Source organism: Girardinichthys multiradiatus, chromosome 7, assembly GCF_021462225.1.
Source record: "Girardinichthys multiradiatus isolate DD_20200921_A chromosome 7, DD_fGirMul_XY1, whole genome shotgun sequence".
In the NCBI taxonomy this organism is placed as follows: Eukaryota; Metazoa; Chordata; class Actinopteri; order Cyprinodontiformes; family Goodeidae; genus Girardinichthys; species Girardinichthys multiradiatus.
Genome location: NC_061800.1, coordinates 5,056,834 through 5,079,571, shown reverse-complemented (window position 1 = coordinate 5,079,571; position 22,738 = coordinate 5,056,834). Strand labels below are relative to the sequence as shown.

The 22,738-nt window shown below is 41.3% G+C and overlaps 1 protein-coding gene across 3 annotated transcripts in view; it reads right to left on the bottom strand.

Annotated features, from left to right (window-relative positions):
* rif1 (replication timing regulatory factor 1) overlaps positions 1 to 2,078 on the bottom strand; it is a 48,706-nt gene extending 46,628 nt beyond the window's left edge. For 2 of the 3 annotated variants that reach the window (XM_047370783.1, XM_047370785.1), the window contains exons 1-4: positions 1,778 to 2,078; positions 1,433 to 1,478; positions 436 to 586; positions 280 to 358 (exon numbers count right to left, since the gene is read on the bottom strand). In XM_047370783.1, coding sequence (XP_047226739.1) covers positions 280 to 358; positions 436 to 551 — 195 coding nt within the window. In that variant the 5' untranslated portion in view covers positions 552 to 586; positions 1,433 to 1,478; positions 1,778 to 2,078. The remainder of the gene's footprint in view (positions 1 to 279; positions 359 to 435; positions 587 to 1,432; positions 1,479 to 1,777) is intronic. The other variant, XM_047370784.1, reaches the window with a different exon arrangement.
* Positions 2,079 to 22,738: the final 20,660 nt, after the last annotated feature.

Below are 22,738 nucleotides of genomic sequence, written 5' to 3'. Positions count from 1 at the left end.
AAAAAACTTTAAATGGTTAGTTGTCCAAGTAGGTACACAACATCCTCCTGAAGGATACTTATTTCAGCATCATCTGCACCAAACATCTCATGAGGGACTGTTTCATCTCGCACCTGAAAGCGCCGGGTACCAAATGACTGCAGGTAGGTAAACAGCTAAATGTGTCCAGATCCAACCAAGGTTAAAGGCAAATTGTGGATCCCAGGTGAACGGGGATGCTTAACATAGAACATTCAATTCTGAGTCAGTTGTTGTCTATCTGATGGGCTGAAGACTCACCAGTATGACTTTACCCAAACGTGAAAAGTTATTTTCTACTGCTGGGAGAAACTGGCGGCCTTCCTCTCCACTGAGCCGACTGAAAAAAAAAACAAAGACAAGTTATTCTTTCCCTCGACCTCTCTGACCTGTAGAGAAGCAAAACAGGTGACTCACTTGGCGATGGTCAGGTAGGCGTCTGTCTGCTCCGACTGTCCAGCTGTACTGTCCTCCAGAGTCTCCAACAGAGGGAGGAAGCTGGAGGTGCTAGGAGGCCCTGAAGTCGCCATCATTATTCTTCACCTTCTCGACGCCTCTGACAGAGAAGCTGAAGATTTCAGAGAGCAGGTGAGCATGTTAGAATGATTTATGCGAAGAAAGGGTCAGTAGGATGAGCTCGGCAGCTTCTCCCTGTAGATCCAACTAGACCTGAGCCAGATTGAGGATTTGTAGTCAGTATGTAGCAATGATGAAACTGGAACATTTGACCCATTTTTACAAATTGTACTTAGATGAGAGCGTTTCAAGACTAAGCTGCCCCCAAAATGTAGGTTTTTCATTGTTTTCTGTGTGGCCAGAAGCAGCATTTGTAAATCGAGGTCTTTAAACATTCCCTCTTTCCATTCACACATTAAAAAATATCTTTATTAGTTGCATCAATAAACCTGATTCATAATAATAAACTTATTGTTTGGGATTGAAGCTGTATTTGTAGGGAGCGTTTCACTATTAACAGATGTCCTGAAGTGTTATCTTCTTCTAGAAGCCAGCTTGTGATTTTTTTTGCTTTTGAAAAATAAAACAAAAATAAGGAAAATAAGAATCACAAAAAGACTTCAAGGAGGATTTTACATTGAGGGAGAAAATTAACATAAGAAAATGTTTCTTTCAACTGATTTTGGAAAAACACATTAGGTAGGTATCATTTAGAAAATGACTCATCAACTCATTTCAGTTTTAATAGTAACAAACCCCAGCAAAAGTTTACAGTTCCAATTGTTCTACTTCTTCCATCTGCACACATGCTGTTGTCCTAAATAGAAATGTTTGTTGAAGACGTTCTAAATGCTGACCCTTTAACCGGCTAGCTGCAGCTGGAGGCTGCACGCTTTGTTTCTACAGGCTACGTTCACAGAGATACTGTCTGGATTCCCAACCAGCCGCCGGTCCTTACCTCACACAGCCGTGCGCCCAGCTACGTCACCCTCCAGTCCCCACAGCTGCAGACAGGACACACAAACATCACGGTTAAAGTTGACAAACACGCGTGGACACAAGCTAAAACAACAGGCCCGTATATCAGCGCATATCTGAGGTGAAAACTGACAATGTTTTCACCAAAATCTGCTGCCCGCCTGCTAACTAGCTGCCACAAGTTAGCCTTGCTAGCAGACTACATGCACTTCCTCCAGCTAGGAGCTGCTGATTTCAGCCCCACCGAGGGGTTCTACAGCCAGCTCATCTGCCCGCAGCGAGGAGTTTAATACACCCAGCAACAAGCAAACATTTTTACATTCACCTGAGGAACACGACTCTGCCTGCTACCACTGCTGGCCACCACACCGACTCTGTGTGCTCTCCTCCTACTTGTCAGATGTGATAAGGACCCACCATGAAAGCCCAGAGACGCTTCACTTCCCTGCGCTGGACTACTGCTCTCTCTACCGTCACCTCACTCCGGACTCGGCCGCCTGGACCTGTCGATGCAGCCGGTAACTGGGATTATTTCTGTTTAGTGCTTATGCTGTTCACCTCACTGTGCTGGGGATGCCCCGCGAAATCTGCTGGCGCCAAACCACCACGCGTTACGTACGTGATTACCTTTGACCCTCCCTGCGTCAGTTGCAGGACCGCCTATTTTACCTTAAAAAGTAATAATAATAATAATAATAACAATAATAACAATAACAATAATAATGTGTTAGTTGTGGCAGGTTTAACTGATCACCATTAAGTGGGACCACCTCAATAAATGTTCTGAAAGTTTGTTATTCGGGATTGATCTGGTGTGTGACACAAAGATGGGCAGAAAAATGTTTTATTTTATTTATTTTTTATGTTATTTTACCTTTATTTAACCAGGAAGTTCATTTGAGAACGAATTCCAAGAGGCAGGATGCAAGGCAGCAACGTGTAAAGAAAAGAAAAACATAAAATATACAAAATCTGAGAAAGATGATGACATTTTATAAATGAACAAGTACCAGTGGATTAACCTACGATAACACAGAGCCTAACTCAACGAGGAGTAGAGATGACAGTGATGAGTGCTAAATGAAGATGTAGATTACGTCGCATAATCCAGGATTGGAAGTACTGTCATTTTGACCACGAGGGGCTGTCCATCACACAGCAAACATGTACCTGGGCCCCTATAGATTTTGCATTGGCTGGATAGATGGCCTTCTTTAATGTAACACACTTGCATTGACTAGGTATAACCTATACTGGGAAACTCTACTGAGCACACTTTCTAGATCCTCTCTGGGTATTGGGAAAATACTGTCCTACATCAAACCCATATTGGCAATCATTTTACCCATCTGGGCCCCATATGTAAATGTTGGTTGTGCAGTCTGGGAAGGGATGTAGGTATATTTCCAAACAATGGAGAATCAAAAATTCTACAGAAATTCTACAGCTAAACAACAATAAAATAAACCCTATCCTTTCTGACCATTTTTTTAATAACCTTTGAGTTTAATTTAACTGAGTTCTTCACACCTGAAAGAACATTTCATTATAGTAGATCATTATCAGACAATGCTGTAACAACCTTTAAAGAATCTGTTCCATTTTTAATTTCCTCATTATCACAGAAAAACACAGATGAGCGCAATAATTTGGTTTCTTCCCCTTCACAAATTGATTATCTTGTTCATAGTGTTACTTCATCATTGCGTGATTCATTAGACAATGCAGCCCCCCTGAAAAAGAAGGTAATTATTCATAGGAGGCTGGCTCCCTGGTTTAATTCAGAGCTGCTTACTTTACAACACAACGTTAGAGAATTGGAGAGAAAATTGCGCTCTAGACACCTAGAGGATTCCTACAGCTTATTTTTCATCATTTATAGAAGAGAATAAGAATAATCCTAGGTTTCTCTTTAGTACAGTTGCTAAACTAACACAGAGTCATAGCTCTGTTGAGCCATCCATTTCCCGAGCTCTCAGCGGTAATGCCTTTATGGGATTCTTCTTAAATAAAATTGATTCTATTGAAAATAAAATCATTGGGATACTCCCGAACATGATTACTTCACCCTCAGTAAGTGAGACAGCATTCGAGGTAATTGTAGAACCTGATTTGTGTTTGGACTGTTCTGATCCAGTGGAGCGTCCTGAGTTATCAAAAATATTAGCTTCATCTAAACCTTCATCTTGTATGTTAGACCCAATCCCAACCAAATTATTTAAGGAAGTGTTCCCTCTGATTACCAGCCCCATTTTAGATATGATTAATCTATCTTTTGTAAATGGATATGTACCACAGGCTTTTAAGGTAGCTGTAATTAAACCTTTACTTAAGAAACCTTTGCTTGATCAAGATGATTTAATAAATTACAGACCTATATCCAATCTTCCGTTTTTATCTAAAATTCTTGAGAAAATAGTTGCTAATCAAGTATGTGAGCATTTACATAGTAATGATCTGCTTGAAGAGTTTTAGTCAGGTTTTAGGGCTCATCATAGCACTGAAACAGCACTAGTGAAAGTCACTAATGGTCAGGGGTGAAAGTGAGCCAGTACGGTCTGGTACTACGTACCACGAAAAGATCAGAATCAGCTTTATTGCCAAGTTCATACATACAAACAAGGAATTTGACTCCGATACACTTTGCTCTTTGGTTTTGTTTTTGTATTACAGAATATACATATTTACAATGTACAATATACACATATATAATAAAAAGGTGCATTTGCAACATCTGTGTGCTGTTGTTTTGTACTCTATTGAATGTTCAACAGAGAAACAGCCTGGGGGAAGAAACTGTCTCTGTGGCGGCTGGTTTTAGTGAACAGTGCTCAGTAACGGCGGCCTGAAGGTAAAGCTCTAAACAGTTTATGTGCAGGGTGTGTGGGGTCTGCAGAGATTTTAGCAGCTCTTTTCCTGACCCTAGACCTGTATAAGTCCTGGATGGAGGGAAGGTAAGCCCTGATTATTCTCTCTGCAGTCCTGATTATTCGTTGCAGTCTGGACCTGTCCTGTTTTGTGGATGAGCCAAACCACACTGAGATGGATGAAGACAGGACAGATTGAATGATGGCAGTGTAGAAGATGACCAGCAGCTCCTGTGGAAGGTTGAACTTCCTGAGTTACCTATAGAAAGTACTCATTGATCCATGCTATGTTCTTTTTTTGTCTCTACTCTGTTCTCTCAAACCCCCATTCGGTCGAGGCAGATGGCTCACACTGAGCCTCGTTCTGCTGGATGTTTCTTCCTGTTAAAAGGAAGTTTTCCTCTCCACTGTCACTACATGCATGCTCAGTATGAGGGATTGCTGCAAAGTCAACGACACAAGTCAAGCAACTGTCCAGTCTCTACATGCTCATCCAGGAGGAGTGAATGCTGCAAGTCACTGACGATGAAATCTCCTGGGTTTCCTTAGACAGAAAATCTTCTAAACTGAATCTGACTGCACTGTTTCATAGTTAGGATTAATTGGCATGTATGTGCCCAACTTTAAATTTTTATGATTTGATTGAATTGACTTTGTAAAGTGCCTTGAGACAAAATGTGTTGTGAATTGGCGCTATCTAAATAAACTGAATTGAACTGAATTGAAAACAATGCTTAGTGAATATTAATTCATCTGTTTCTCCAATCAGTCTAACAAAGCTGTACAATCTACATTTTAAGACTGAACTGTTTTCTTACTCCAAATTTACAGAGATGTAAGAGATGTATCTCAAGTTGGAAAAATTAGTAGCGCCCCTTTTTTTTTTACTACTGTCTGTGGAGAAAAAAAACATCCGTACAGTGTCCAGACCAAGCGATTATCTGCCCTCTTTACATAACTCCAGTCTCAAAACTTCCAAAGCCTTTCATACAAACTTTATTTTATAAACATTTAAACAATTATCAAACAGTCATGTCCAAAAATTTTTAGCCTCACAGAAATTTTTTTTCACCATCTTTACTTCTACAGATTTAATGGTGAGACTGTTTTTATTCCAGGAACTATGAAGAGTGACCAGATGAGGTCAATGGAAATTAAGGAACATTTCCATAACTTACTCCTTTGCCCTGTTTTGTGGTGCCAGACATTGATCTAAACCATCATTCCAATGATCATATTGTTTGCTCAGGGGGACGTGTTAATGATAGGGTAGCTGATCTCTGCTATTCTGATTGAACTAAAGGAGCAAAATAGTTGATTTGAAAAGGAGCACTGCAGAAAAAAATAAACCTTTTTTTTGTCAACCATGGTTACTTCCAAGGTAGTGTTAGGAATAACCTTTATTAATATGACTTGTCGCTGTTTTTCCCATTTATACTACAGTGATATAAAGTATAAGTTCTAATGTTTCCCTTTTGTTAGAATAGGATAAGAATGCTCATCGACACAGTACAAGGATAAATGGCCCATGGTTTGTCATGAACGACCAGAGGCTCGGGCACTGGGGTTAATAGTGGAGCAACTGGTTTGATTAGAAACCACGGCACTCTTAGATTAAGGATGGACACCCGCTACTACACAACTTACCAGATAGACACCACAATGGTGACATATAGTCTACTGACAATCACTGAGGGAGTGCACATCCATTGCAGCGAAGCGAAAACCACTTTTGGATAGGGCTGCCACAGAAGGACAAAACATCAAAGCAGCGGCCGCAAAATAAAAGGTAGGGAGATTCCTATTAAAAAATCTCCAGTGTTTTTCCTGTAAAAACACTCTGGCTGTGTTGTTAGTTCTGAGTGAGCTGTTTTTGTAATTCGTGGAGGCAGAGAAATGGTTCAGAATAATTGTTGCATACGCATTAATAAGTGATAAGAGGCGTTAATAAGTGGTGCGACTTTAACAGTGTCAGCCCGGGAAGAAAGGTACAATCTTCTAAACGATAGCTAACGTCTAAGGGAAGTAGGTTTGAAGTTCCTTTATTGCATGCAAGGTGAGATAGTTTTCCCTCGCACGCAATATAAAAACGACCTTCCTGAATGAGGCACGCAAAAACTCGGCTAAGGTTTGTTGGGTCCAGGACCTTGTTAAAGAAGTCTGTAAGATACTGCCGAGGGGAAGTATTAGGTTTCAATAGCTCCTTGGACTTCTTAAAAGTCCTTAAAGCTGCTTACTTCCTTGTGAGTAAACATGCAGAGATAGATGCTGTTGTAGAAAAATTTGTTTTTACCAAGACAGAGACCAATGATTGTCACTCAGAATCAGCTTTATTATAATCTTGCAAGAGAGAAGGATTTTTTACAGCATTGGAGATGCTCTCAGTAGTGCTGCCAAATCATTCTGACTAGACAAAGAAAAGGTTCTCCTTATGAGCTACAACAGTTTTCAAGGTAATTCTCATGAGACCCAGAGACAGAGAGAAACAGAGAGAGAAACCTGTTGTCCTAGACATAATCTTAACAGTGTGGCATACATATTATCTCACACTGGTACAAGCAAATGGCTGAGAAACCATTATTCTAAGACTAAACAAGAGAAAAATGGAACAACACTGAGGGGTTCTAATACTTTTGTCAGTTCCTGTAGAGTATCAAGGAGCAAATCAAGCAAGGCACTAAAATGTTCGATAACAATGCGCATCCTCAGCATGGTTTCAAGGTCCTGCGGTTCTCTTAAAGAACCCGAAAGTGCCGCTGAGAGGGGGTCTTGAGTTTAAATGGCTCTCATAATTGTTCCTTAAGAAAAATTCAAAAGCTGTTGGCTCCTTTTTTGTATAAATATGTTTTTTGGATAAAAGTGTAACATCAACAGGCCAGTGTGAATGTGTGTGAGTGAGCTGACGGAAGTGACGGGGGACACATTACACTGACGGACTTTGACTGCTACATGCTAAACTAACAGACCCTAGCTCACTGAATAAACTCTGCTGTGAATAAGCTTTGGTGTCTGAGAGACAACGAAATAAGCTCTCATTTGGACCAGGAAACGGTGCTGAACCGCCTGGTTGGCCAGAGTGTGTGAACGTGTGTTTGAAGTGAGAGAATGACTGAGACATCACTAGAAAATGAGTTCCCTGCTTCTTGTCTACAAGCAATGCTTGGAGACAGGGACGAGAATCATATTAGCAAGTTTCACCCACAAAGATGCTTTTAACAAGTTAAAACAATAGTTTGATGGAGCTTGTTTGGGTCCCGAAATAATTGTCGAGTCACCAGAAAATGGTAAGAAATTATTTTTAACCATTAAGTGACACAAAATGGTTCCAGTCTAAAATTTGGTATTTACAGGGTAATCAAATTTTTATGTGGCCAATGTCTGTCCATTTTGTCTGTTTTTGTGAAATGAATGTCTGTTTCATGTTATGTAAAAAACTAGGGATATGTGGCAATATACATTTAATTTAAATTGTTTTCTGATATGAAACTAATTGGAATTTTGAGTTTTTAGGTCTGGGGAAACAGTTCAAGCAAGAGGTAAACTGGGGAACCAGTCCTGACCAGGCCATGGACCGCCTGCTTGAAGGGTAAAAACATTTTAAACTGTCTGATGCTCAGTGTCATTTATTAAATAAGGTATTATCTATATGCCACCTAAGGGTTGCTACAATAATAATTAGAGACTACAAGAGCAGGTCTGATCCTGAACAGTACCATAACAATATTAGGTCAGTTATTTATGATGAAACAAAGGAAGGTGCCAGAAAGGGACAATCTTTCCTCTCAAAACATGATTTTAACAGATGTTTGGACTTTTTCTAGGTTCACAGAATGATCAAATCAGAGTCAAATTTAACACAAGATGAAATGCACCTTAACATAATTACTGGACTGGACTGAAATGGAGAAAACTTGAGTTAACTGAAACAAACTTTAATTACTTGAAATAAAGTATAATTAAAAGGGAAATTGTACAGGGTGTTTATAAAACGTAGCAAGACTTAATAAGATTATAAGACATAACATGCTCTTCTTTTTTGTGTTCATCAATTTCATTAAGCCTTCTAAACGGATGAGGAGTGAGTTTTTTCCACAGGACTCAGTTACAGTTAAATGTAATTGAACCAGATTTTTAAAAAGGGCATTTACGGCACAATACTTACATTCACAATTAAATGAACACAATACTCTGACCCTTTTTGATGCCTACACTACACATAAGAGACCAATCGAGGTATGGAAAGAGATTAAAATAAGCACTAGAGCTAATGAAATTAGCACTTCGCATTATTAGAATATTAACAACTAATACAAACTAGTGACCCCATATAATAAGGACTTACTGCATTAGAAAATATAGATAGATCTAAATAAAGCTAGATTAGAATAGAACATTCAGAGACGTTATAATCTTGCTGATGAATACCACAAACATTGTTATGGAACCAGATGATTAAAAGACAGCAGCTTTATCATGGCTAAACAGAAACATTTGCAGGAAAGATCCAATGTCCTTCGACCTGATTTTGACTTTATTTAAGCCTAACTATCATGACACAATACCAGTAGTGACAGGTCTTATTAACATCTTGAGGATTATTAACATCTGTGAGGATTAAGTCCAGAATAAATTAACCTTTGTTCTTACTGAAAGCAAGAGCAAGATGTTTTACAATAAAGTAAGTAAAGACAACTTAGAAATATAAATAGATATAGTGATACAGCTAAGTAAGTGAGGCAAAGTATTCCAAGCTGATGTACAGGTCCTTCTCAAAAAATTAGCATATTGTGATTAAGTTCATTATTTTCCATAATGTCATGATGAAAATTTAACATTCATATATTTTAGATTCATTGCACACTAACTGAAATATTTTAGGTCTTTTATTGTCTTAATACGGATGATTTTGGCATACAGCTCATGAAAACCCAAAATTCCTATCTCACAAAATTAGCATATTTAATCCGACCAATAAAAGAAAAGTGTTTTTAATACAAAAAACGTCAACCTTCAAATAATCACGTACAGTTATGCACTCAATACTTGGTCGGGAATCCTTTTGCAGAAATGACTGCTTCAATGCGGCGTGGCATGGAGGCAATCAACCTGTGGCACTGCTGAGGTCTTATGGAGGCCCAGGATGCTTCGATAGCGGCCTTTAGCTCATCCAGAGTGTTGGGTCTTGAGTCTCTCAACGTTCTCTTCACAATATCCCACAGATTTTCTATGGGGTTCAGGTCAGGAGAGTTGGCAGGCCAATTGAGCCCGGTGATACCATGGTCAGTAAACCATTTACCAGTGGTTTTGGCACTGTGAGCAGGTGCCAGGTCGTGCTGAAAAATGAAATCTTCATCTCCATAAAGCTTTTCAGCAGATGGAAACATGAAGAGCTCCAAAATCTCCTGATAGCTAGCTGCATTGACCCTGCCCTTGATAAAACACAGTGGACCAACACCAGCAGCTGACACGGCACCCCAGACCATCACTGACTGTGGGTACTTGACACTGGACTTCTGGCATTTTGGCATTTCCTTCTCCTCAGTCTTCCTCCAGGCTCTGGCACCTTGATTTCCGAATGACATGCAGAATTTGCTTTCATCTGAAAAAAGTACTTTGGACCACTGAGCAACTGCTGCTTCTCTGTAGCCCAGGTCAGGCGCTTCTGCCGCTGTTTCTGGTTCAAAAGTGGCTCGACCTGGGGAATGCGGCACCTGTAGCCCATTTCCTGCACACGCCTGTGCACGGTGGCTCTGGATGTTTCTACTCCAGACTCAGTCCACTGCTTCCGCAGGTCCCCCAAGGTCTAGAATCGGCCCTTCTCCACAATCTTCCTCAGGGTCCGGTCACCTCTTCTCGTTGTGCAGCGTTTTCTGCCACACTTTTTCCTTTCCACAGACTTCCCACTGAGGTGCCTTGATACAGCACTCTGGGAACAGCCTATTCGTTCGGAAATTTCTTTCTGTGTCTTACCCTCTTGCTTGAGATTGTCAATAGTGGCCTTCTGGACAGCAGTCAGGTCGGCAGTCTTACCCATGATTGGGGTTTTGAGTGATGAACCAGGCTGGGAGTTTTAAAGGCCTCAGGAATCTTTTGCAGGTGTTTAGAGTTAACTCGTTGATTCAGATGATTAGGTTCATAACTCGTTTAGAGACCCTTTTAATGATATGCTAATTTTGTGAGATAGGAATTTTGGGTTTTCATGAGCTGTATGCCAAAATCATCTGTATTAAGACAATAAAAGACCTGAAATATTTCAGTTAGTGTGCAATGAATCTAAAATATATGAATGTTAAATTTTCATCATTACATTATGGAAAATAATGAACTTTATCACAATATGCTAATATTTTGAGAAGGACCTGTAGCTTTAAACTGAAATGCAAAACATCAAATTTTTCCTGATTCTTGATGTAAAACACTAAAAGATAACTGATCAGTATTTCTCAGGCCATATTGTGAATTAAATTGGATTAAGTATTTCTAAATACGGAGTATTTAAAAATTTGAGAGGATGAAAATTAGTTTCTGTGGCATGGCCATAAATAACATCAGCGCGTTCTAGGATTGGCAGCACCAGTTGTGGAAAACTCTTTTACGAGCTACAGAACGATAATGTGACAATTTTAAGACAACAGGCTTCAAACAATATTAAATTTAGGATTTTAGCTCGACCAGTTAGACTCAGATTTTATCTGACTCCAAAAGATGATTTTTTGAAAACTGTACAACAAATAATGGCAGTGATTAAAATTGGAAAAACTTTCACTCATTTAAGACTTATAGTAGGAGGAAAAATTCTGTTAACTTTATATAATTTGAAAAGAATAAACCTACCATTGCCTTCTAACAAGATTAAAATTATTGTCCTATGTTTAAAACTTGGTTTTCACCAAAAGTGGGAGTTGCGTTAAATGATAGTTGATTTAATTAAAAACAATAAAATCCCAGGTGGATTATACATACCGATTTATGTCAAGTCAAGTTTATTTATATAGCGCTTTTCAGCAACAAGGCACTCAAGGCAATGTACATGAGGAAAAAGATTACAATGGTACGGAAAATCAAACAACAGAGGTAAGAATAGAATGATGATAAGAAAATGAACGGAAAGTTGGAGTGAAAACTTAACTAAAACCTAACTTATAATGTTTAGATGGCACAGCCATTATTTATGCATAAATAGGTTCATTGTGGTAGACAGAAGTACAAATAAATTTTCAACTTTCACTACTTGATGCTGCAAAAAGGGTAACAAGAGGCCAAGTATCCATAGTTCTTGTGTCAGACCACCAGGTGCTACAAAGGTGGGCTATCCTTTCCTTTTTCTGAACGAAATGATTCTGTTTATAACTAATCTATTTGCTTTTTATCTTCTTTTATTCCTTCATAAGCTGGTACACAGCAAGACTACCATGTCGTTTATTTTTGTCTTCTTTGTATAAAATAATAATGGAAATAACAATGTACCAATATGATTGTGTGTTGTGAAGTGAAGATGGTGAAAGAAAGAAAAATGCTGATTTCACTACCCGAGTTTGTGATTTCTTGTTCGTGTTAATTTGTTGTACTGGGATGGCTGTATGATCAAATTATTTTTAGGCATTGCCGGTTACAACACTCTTGATTTCTCTTGAAAGGTTGATGAAGAGTCGTCCCACTATATTTGCCTGATGATGTGAGTGATAACCCTAAACATTTATTTTCCTCCTAGGTGAGGAAGGCCTGAAAAGGTGGATGGGACCAGCCCGACAAATGGGTCTATTGACACATTATTACTTAGGACAGAAGATCTCTGGGGTTCAGGAACAATAGGAATCGAAAGATTGTGTTTAGGGTTGAAAACGTGTGGTTGAGAAGGATGTGAGAGGAATGAATGAAGGCCCAAGGTATGAATGATGAATGATATGGGCCACATGAGTGAAAGGTTCATAGATCAAATGGTATGTTTTAGTTTCTGTGAGCTCATTATTTGTTTTGGGTTTTGATTCATAGTTGTGTTCAGACAACTAATGAACATTTTACAGTGCACCAGGTTTGTTTTTCTCTAATGTCTGTGTTCCCTAGATGTGTTCAGATGCTCGCAAGTTGGAACAATTTTCTGGGTTTTAGTTTCAGAGGGTGAAAACTTACATTTCTTATACATTTTTTTTGAGGTGAAATTGGATCTAAATTCTCTTTGGAATGGGAACAGAACCAAATAGAACCTGTCATTCTGCCATATGTTTCTGGTTGAATAATTTGAACGTAAAAGATTTGGCTGCCCAATCTTCTTTAAGAGGGGTGGCTGAAGCTGGCATGTGTTGTGTGTCTTAAGTGTTTGTCTAAATTTCTGTTTCAATGTTTGTCTCAAATGTTTGTCTGACTAACCTTTAGACTTCAGAAAAAACAAAAAGTAATAATAATCATAGGATGGAAAAAATGGAAATGAATTTATTGGGAAAAATGACTGGTTATAGTGATCAAATGTTTAACAGGAATAAATAACTAAATAATGGTATGATTAAGGTTGTATAGAATATGCAAATTACATTTATCTAGTATTGGGGGTAGAGGTTACGGGGAAGGACGCTAAAGGTCTAATTTAGGTAGATATAATCAAATTATCAACGCGCTTGAAAAGTAGGTTGTCCAAAACACTGGACACCTTCATGGTAAATGATATAAATACTTTGTTCTGAGGATGATTTCAAAAATATTTATGGAAAATAACAGTTTGAACAAATCTAACTTTGGCTACTAGTTAACGGACAATAAAGTAGCAACTAAATAGGTTACAATATAAATATGATTTTTGGTTAAAGGTGAGAAGATGACTGTTATATTATCTACATATAAGATTCTCATGAAAACAGGTATTGGAGCATTTCCTGTTCCCAACAAGCCCTAAAGGAAATTGTTATTGATTTTATGGGTGCTGACAACAGAGTGAAAGGATGTAGAGATGTGCTTGACACTTTCACCAGGTCGGCTGAGAGAGCTAATCACACAAATCAAAGAACATTTGGCTAAAGTTTGTGCTGATACAAAAATGAAGTGGCTGGATGTGCTGCCCTTGGTGATGTTTTATATCAGATCATCACCCACTGAGCTCATGGGTTTAACTCCCCATGAGCTGCTGACAGCCTCTCTTCAGTCGGGGTGTGCACCCAGTCTGGATTCACAGAGAGGGCAACTGACATGTTCAAAGATTTTAATCTGCTGTGAAGTTTATGTCTCATAACACACATGAGGCTCTAACCAAAGAACCAACGGGAGAAACAAATGGAACTCTGGATGAGGGCAAAACTAAGGTAAGCAGATCATATTGCAGGAAGGAAGAGACGTCCTCCGAAGGAAACCTCAGAGAAATCAGAAACAACTGAGGAAGAACATATGAATAGGTTCAATTGGATATCTTTTGACTTAACATTTCATTTCCAGTTAACACATCATAAATGTGCTTGTGGAATTAAATTAATTTATTCCAGTAACCATAATGTCATAATGTAAGATTAACTCATCCTTTTGCTTTCAACTAACAAAATACAATGATGTGGAACCTGTTTCATAATGTTTGAGTGGGCTGGGTTACTTCAACAGAGGAACGTGATAACAGAAATTAACAATAAAAATTTTCTATTTGTTGGGTTAAGCTGAAGGAGTAGTCCTGGTAATTCAAAAAATCAAAAAATCACAGAGAGGAGAAGGATTTCTATAGTAAAACTGTGTGAGCTGTGGGAACCACATGACAGCTGGAAGGAGATTCCCTGGTCAAATATAGATTTAACACACACATACAAGGTTGAATGATTGTTTCGGGGGGTGGGTACCCAGTTGCAGGTAGTCCACTACCCAGTGCCTAGGGGGTTAACTGATCTAAATTAGTGAGGTGCCTTTGAATGACACCTCATCAGGGGGGTTGTTAGGAATAACCTTTATTAATATGCTCATAGCTGTTTTTCCCATTTATACCATAGTGAAGTAATGTTTCCCTTTTGTCAGAATAGGATAAGAATGCTCATAAACATACAGTACAAGGATAAATGGCCCAAGGTTTGTCATGAACGACCTGAGGCTGCGGTTGATAGTGGAGCAACTGGTTTGATTAGAAAGCCACAGCACACTTAGATTAAGTATGGACACCCGCTACTACACAATCTAACAGATAGACACCACAATGGTGACACATAGTCTACTGATAATCACTGAGGGAGGGCACATCCATTGCATTGGAGTGCCAGATATAAAAACTATATGTGACCTTCTTTCGAGGCTCTTCATCATCCTTTTACAGACTGCGACGGTCCGGGATGGGAGCCTCAGCGCTGATCTCTGTAATCATTCCTCTGCCTTAAATTAGATTAAAGGAGCTAAAAGTTAGAAACTGTTTGAGAGTTGTTCATTTAAAGTCTTTAGATAGAGTGTGTGATTTCTTCTGGGGACCAAGGACCGGAGGCGCTCCGAGGCGTCTGACCGCCAACAGGGTGTGGTAGCTCGGACAGTAGCATATGCTGTCATCATTGCTTTGCATCAAAAGGGATGAATAATATAATTGCACCCAAATCAAACATTCATTGACTCATCAAGAACCTTAAGGAGAGTGAGAAAAGCCTCAAGAAAGCCCATCAACCCCAAGAGATGTCTGCTTTTGAAGATAGAGGCTCAGGTTACCAAAGTTGCAGAGCTTGCTAAAAATGACAGCAGGCAGGTAGGAGAGATTTTGGATACTGCAGATATCAAGAAAGGCACATAGAAGCAACTTCTCACCAGGAAAAAGAATTACTGATATTCTAAAGTTCTGCTGGAAAGATCAAGATGGTACTGCAGAGGACTGTGGTACAGTAAGTTTCTCTCATTAGGCACCCTTCAAACTGCGAGGGAAGTGGACAAGAAAAAACTCTCCGGAGAGGAAAAGATGGGACTGCGGGTTATCCAAGGAATGGGCTCACTCACCTGAACTTTTGTACTTCAGTGTAAAACTGAAGCACAAAAGTTGTGAGAAACAACATCTGTGTCAGTTGTAAAACCTTTCACATCAACTATGTTTGCCACATTTAGATAAGAAATACCTTAGACATCTATACAGTCAGATTTAATAAATTAGAATATGCGTTCCAATGTGGCTCGTTTGTCGGATTAAAAGTACTGTTTGACCATTGCAACCTTTAATCAGGTTTGAAACATACTTTTCATTTAGCCCATGTTTCTGTAATAAAAATATTTTTATTGGTCTGATAATGTGTAATGTGTATTACTTAGTGAATTGAGTTACTGACGTCAATTAACTTTTCAATAATATTCTAATTCATTGAATGAGTTTGTTATTATTTGATAGAAATCTGGGGTCACTTACGGCCCCTAACAATGATCTTCTCATATGAACTAAATGTGTTACAAACGTAATGCAGTAGTTAGGAACCGTGAACAGTCTTTGCTGTAGGAGTGTTGAATTCCTAGATTACAAGCCATAATTTATAAAAGAAAGTCAAAATGTGTGAAAAATGTAAGTACCCCCCATCATGCATTAGCTTGTAGAACCACATGTAACATCAAAACCTGATGTACTTGTTTTCTGTGTGACCCAGTTTGTCTTTTAAAATGTCTTTCAGGAATTCTGGACAAGTATTTTTTACAGTTCTTCTGGAGTTCATTTAAGTTTTCAGAGATACACTCTGCACAGCTGCTTTCAGATCCTACTACAGAGTTTTAATTAGGCTGTATCCTCGATTTTGATTGGCCCATTAAAACACGCTTTTTCAAACATACTGTTATAGGGTTGCTTCTGTTTGAGGTAATTTTCCTTTCATTTTACCAAGTTCGCTGTCAGGTACTGTACATAACTGCTTCATTCAGACATAATGACAGTTTAATTAAAGGTCTCCAAAACGTAACATAATCACAGCATGTACAAACATGAGTCGAGCCAAAAACTTACATGTGTACACAAATCTGTACCGTAGCAAAACTGAGCATAAACAGGGGTAGTGAACGAGGAATAGTGACGGAGGAACCAGCGGGGAACAAAGAACACAGACCAACTAATATACAGGGAGTAAACAAAGGCAGGTAATCACAGGAACGAAGAACAGGTGTGGCAAGGAGACATGGAGGCATAAGGGACAGGTGGAACTAATTAACAATAAAGGAAAACATAGACCTAAGCACAGTTTCGTTGTCCGATGAGCTAACCCCTCCCTCCTACTTCCCCATGTCTAAAGGGATTGCTCAATCCAGCTCTCCATCCAACGGGTCCACCCCATATACAGTGGCCAGTCTGATGTAGGGTGGTGCTTGGTTCACTGGCCATCTCTCCGGTTTCTGGTTATCCTTAGCTGAGAAGTGGTTTGAGCTGTTCAACTCCTTGGATCCCTCTCTTCTGTAACAACACTGTGTTACGATCTAATACTTGCTTCACAATGTCAGTGGTGTCGTACTTGGGTTTCACTGCTTTCGACACAGGGTGATCTCGTGCTCTCACCCACACTCGTTGTCCCTCATGGAATGGCACCTTAGGAGTTGGCTTCCCTGTTTTCTCATTGGAGCTCCGCCCCACTTCTTGTGAAGAAAATGGTCGTTGGTTGAGTTCTGCCGCAGGGAAGGGCCTACTGACTCGATGTCTGTCATTCAGTGCTTGCCCTATTTCTACAGCTTTGGTGCTCCAGTCACGAGAATTAGCATTTTTTGCTATCCAGTTTTTCACCAGACCTATGGTGCGTTCCACCACTCCATTTGCTTGGGGAGTGTATGTGGAGAGTAAACTCTCATTACTCCATGTCTCTGGCACCAGTGGTCAACCTGTGCGTTGCGAAAATGAGTCCCATTGTCTGTTCGCAGTTCATTAGGCACCCCAAGGGAACTACAGACTTACTCCAGCATGGCAACGACACTGCTGCCGTTGGCTCTCCTTGCTGCTCTTACAGTTACATACCCTGACATTGAGTCTACTAGCACCAGGAGGTATTTCTCACCTTTGTTCCCTGTTATCCCCATGGGGCCTGCGACATCCATGCACAATGAGCCCCAGGGGATGGTGCTCTTGATGGTCAGACCTTCCAGCCGCTGTCCATGGCATCCTGTGTTGTATTGACCACATACTTCACAGTCCCGTAGTACGCGGTGGATGTGTTTCATAGGGATCCAGAGGTGCTGGTCCTGCAATTCTTTATGGGTAGGCAGCACGCCTGCATGTCCTAAGGCCTCATGCACGCTCCGTACTACCTCATCCATGTACTCTTCAGGGACCGCCCATCCTTGTGGCGTTCTGTCCCACTTCCCGATCCCAACAAAGACAACTTTTCTCTGTTGGACATAGCAATCCACCTCATCGTTTCCACGCCAGTGAGCCCCTTGTCGGGTATGAGCCTTCTGGTGCTCCACTTCAAGTTCCAGGCTCATTCTCAACTCGGCGATCTTCTTCCACAGGTCAGGATGGGCCACTAACTTTCCTTTGGCGCTTTCAAATCCATTCTCTTCCCAAATGGATAAGTCTTCGTGCAAAGCTTGTGCACAGTAGTGGCTGTCTGTGATTATCTTTGCTGTCTTGATTCTTCTCTTCATCAACTCTAACATTCCTTCCAGTACTGCTGTCACTTCTCCCGTCTGTGCACTACCGGGAGTTTTACCTTTCTGGCGGCACCTCTCTTGACCGTGCTGTTTGAGAATAAACCCCCAGTAGGCCATCTGATCCAGTCCTTTCTTCGACCCATCAGTGTATAGGATCCACTGTGGCGGCCTTTCTGTCACAGGCGGCTCTAAGGGTGTTTTCTTGTTGGCTGGTTGTGCTGGGCCAATCTCAAGGTCGGGGTCCAGCAGGATGTATTCCCATCTTCCCCACCTTGTATTTGTTGCTTTTGTACTTTCCACCGTCCCTTTCCTGAGATACTTGTGGACGTGGCTCTGAGTGATGACTTTAATCTGTTGTCCTTGTGCTAGGTCTTTTAAGGTGCTCCAGTATCTAGCAAGCACTGCTAACTCTTTTTCTTCTTGGGGGAATTTCTTCTCTACAGATGACAAAGTGTAACTCCACAACCTTACTAACCCCCCATTTTCATTGCTTACTTTCAGCATGAAGTCCTTATCTTCACAGCTGACCAACTTTTCAGTCAAGCTCCTCGGTTCCAACTTCACGGTGTCAGGATTTGGAGTTCTGCTGCTTATACCTTTTCGACACTAGGTGCCGCCAGTAGGAGTGTACCTGAGGCGACAGGTGTTGTGCATCTACTCATCAGCTGGGAAGCATATAGAGGAAGGTTGCCAACACCTCGGCGCCTGAGTGTTTTTGCCTCCGTGGTAATTTCTGGCCAGCTCTGAAATCTTTGCATGATTTTTACCATGGATATCTTTTGAAGGATCTGTTGTTGCGAACTCTAACTTGCTTTGTTACCTGTTCCAGGTGTGAATCCTACCTGATATGTTCCAGTCCTCCGTAGTGGCTAAGGCTACTTCCTGATCTAGTCTGTGCATGGCAAGCTGAACTCCTTTCCTGACATTTATTCTCTCCCTGGCGGGTTATTCCGGAATCTCCAGTAAGATACGTTTATGTTGGTTCATGTTTCTGAGGTTCAGCTATTTATCTTTTCTCTTTGTGTTTTCACAGTAAGGAAGATTAGACTCGTCGCTCCTGTTGTTCCTGATCAATCTTTCAATAAAAACGTATTCCTTTTACAAAGTTCTCTGAGAGTCTCTGCATGTGGGTTAAGTCGGCTGTAAAAATCATGACACAGCCTTTGAGATAGAGAGCTGTGCTTTCCCCATGGTTTGTTGAGTTCTTTCAAGTCTGTAACGGTGATGAGGTTGTATGGACCCTTCACCCAAATAATTCCTTGCCAAGTTCCATACGGCATCTCTTCTACGGTCCCGTTGGCAAATTGGACCGTAAGGTATCCTGTTGTCTTTAGGCCTCTGCGAGTCATGGATACCTCAGCCCCGGTGTCCACTAGATAGGGTTCTTCTCCCACTTCTGTGTAGATTTCGTCCCCCTTCCAGTAGGCATTTTCCAGGGTGACTCGTGGCCGTGTCATCATTACTTGGCAGACCCCCCGGTCCCTGATCTGCGTGACTCGAAAAGGGCCTTCTTTTCTTCAGAGGACAGTTTGTCGTACTCTTCTCTAGGGAGAAAGGTGTTTTTCTTTTGTGGGCCTTGCGATGCTGGTGATCCGTAAAATCTTCTTTGCGGTTCTTCTCTTCTCTGGAGTGGTGGTCTGTTAGGGGGGTTGGCTGGAGCTTTCACACTGGCCTTAGTTGGTGGTTTGGCCCCTTGTCCTGCCTCTTTCTTTCTTCTTTCTTCATAAAACTGCTGCTCCAGATCATAAGAAATCACTGCTTGATCCATCTGTGGAACTGTTGTAGCCTGCATCGGCATTTTGGCAAAAGCTATCTCTCCTTTCCTCCCTTTGGTTACTTCTCGGAGGGCTTTCACATATCTAGCTGGTGAGATTGTTTGCTTAAGCACATGCCACACCGGTGCAAGACGCTGACCTCCACCCATGCGCAGCTCTTTTGATCTGGGAGTCTTCATCACCCATGTCTTCCAACACCAACCTCCTATAATGGCTTTGAGCTGTTCCTTGGTTGTCTAAAGGATGGGCTGTTACATGGCTCAGCCACAACTTTTTAGCTTCATCACGTTCAGTAGCATTGGTAATCATTGGCCACACATCTTTGAAGTAATCTCCATTACTTTCTTCTGATTTTTTCTCTCTAACTAAGGTCTTGATCTTTTTGTACTCACGAAAAACATCAGCTTCAGGGCTGGATGCCGTGTGTTGTTCAAACATTTTCCTTATAGGCTTGCTTGTGGAGCGTGTTGCTGATGGCAGTGGAGGTTCTTCCTCTTCTTCCTCGGCTGACAGCTCATCAACCTGTCGCTCGATCTCTTGTGCATACTTGTATGGGGCTTTCTTTAGTCTTCTTAACATCACATCATGCACAACTCCAATATAAGCAGATCTGAAATTGCTGGTCAGGGGCTGATAAGTTGCTAGGGTGTGGTATGATGGCATCATTAGGATGTTGGCCCATTCTCCAACTGTTGCTTTTACCCTGAGTTCGACTTTGTCTTCCAGGCGGTCAGCCCATACAGCCGGGATGTGATAGTCTCTCTGTCCAGCTTTTGGTATGTACGCTCGACGGCCATCATTCGCTTGAACCGGCCCCCATGTCAGGTCTCTGGCAATTCTTTCTGAGACCCGGTAGATGTCAAACACCTCCACTGCTTTCTTTTCCCCTTTTCTCTGTCCTACTTTGAGTGGCTTGTGAGGGGTTGCCGGCTGCACTGGGATTAAAAACAGGCTTTCACTGTCATCACTCTCTGCCCCAGAGGTCTCCTGTTCTGATGGTTCTTCTTCTTCCGAGCCACTGATTTCACTATCTTCTCTTTCTGGGTTCAAGGGCTCAATTTTAAATGGACTCAGGAGCTCCTCTTGGGCTAGACTTTGTCTTATCTTCTTCTTTGCTTTTAAATCTTTTGTTGGAACTTGCTCTGTTTCATCTACATCTTCCAGGCTGCAACTAGCTAGGCTACGTTCCACAGCCAGCACGGAGGTTGAAGGGGCAGCTGCGTCCCTCTTTGCTGATTTTGGTCTTTTCTCTACACTTGGTTGGTCTCACTCTTATGCAGGTAGCGTTTTTCATCAGGGTGTGGTTTGATTTCACTGCCTTGTTTGATTCTTGATATCTCTGATTGAGGAGGATCTTTCGGCTTCTTCTCATCCATCCTTTCTACTAAGGCCATCTCTCTCTTCCTCCGACTCTCATGCTGGCTAAGGGAAGTGACAATGACTATTTCGGTCAGTGAGGCATCTGTCAGCAGATTCTTGACTACATGGTGTGCTGTTGCAACAATTACTTTTTCTGCCGACTCCCATGGCAGGTTATGCGATCTCAGTCCGTCTAGGCATATTGTTACCCTTCTGAGGCCGTGGTTGATGGCAGCATTCAGTCCTTCTTCCAGGGCTACCCACATTTTCTCTCTGTACTCTTTCAAGTCTTCACCCTTTTTGTTAGCGGCAATGGGAGAGTGGATTACAGTATAATAAGCGAGGTCGGCCCCACTAGTCAGATGCACTTTGGTTGCTTTGTTCTGGCTCACTTGTTTCCTCAGCTCTCGAACCTCTTGTTTGTAATCATCCCCTGCCTGGACCCTTAACCTCTTTCTGAATTTGGTATTGTGGATCTTGAAGTTGTCATTTGTGAAAACTAAAAGTCCATCTCCCTCTATGTCCCAGGGGTCTCCGATAACTTGGTAGAGTCGAGTCCCGATTTGTAGGGAAATTTGTCTTGCATCTGTGGGCATCGGCTCCAGGACTTTCCTCATCATGACTCTGTCTGACTTCTGACTAACCTTTCTTGGCTCTTTTCCTTCAAAATCCATCTTTCTTGTCATTTTGGGTTGGTTACTGGCACTGTTTTCTTTGGCTTCTTGTTCATACTGGAAGGTAAGGTCTCTTACTTTACTTTGTGTGGGGTCATGTTCCCTGTGGCTTGGGGTGTTGGCCATATGTTGGAGGCTTCCCTTATGGCGCTTGAGGGCAGCTGACAAGTGGGCTCTGCCTGGCAGTGTCTTGCAGTTTTTGTCTGGCCAGAGCAATCTGTTGAAGTAGGTCATCCTTCGGCTTTGTGATGAATGGGGTAATAGTTGGTCCTTGGCTGGGTTCAGCTTTTCTTTGGTCTTGCTCTTGGTCTGACTCGATGCCCTCTTCTTCACTCTCTGTTTCTTCAGTTAAATCATAAGTTGGTATCTCTAAGTGAGCTCTGTGGTCTTTTCTTGGATCCGGTCTGCCAGACTCACTACACTCCTCAAGCAAACCCACTTGGTCACCGTCTTGGATGGCTCGGAGCATTTCTTTGAAGTGGCTCCTTTTTCTGATCTCCTTTTCATACTCTTTTAAGCTTGCCGGGGCTCTGATGTCGAGGTTTGTAGGGTACCCGTTCGGTCCAGAGTCACTACACTCCTCAAGCAAACTCTCTTTGTCATCATCTTGCATGGCTCGGAGCTTTTCTTTGAACTGGCTCATCCTTCTGATCTCCGGTTCATACTCTTTTAACCTTGCCGTGGCTCTGGTGTTGGGGCTTGTGAGGTACCCATTTAGTCCAGACTCCCTAGAAACCATCTTTACGATCGGGTCATATTTCTCGGATGGACTGTACAGTGACATCAGTTTCCCCAGTCCCCATAGTTCAATAAACCCTGTCGACCAACGTAACTATCGACCAATTTCTTCCTTCTTCTGGACTGCCTTGGGGCATGGCACCACGACAAGTCTATATCCATATTTTATCTCTGAACAATAAAATATGTCATCTCTTTGGAGGTGATCTGTTAGCTCACTCTCTAGTGCTTCTTTCGATTGCTCTTTGTTGAAACTGAAGAACATTTTCTTTACCGATGGAACCCATGTTGAACATCTGTCCCCACCTAGCAGCACCTCGGTAGGTAAGCG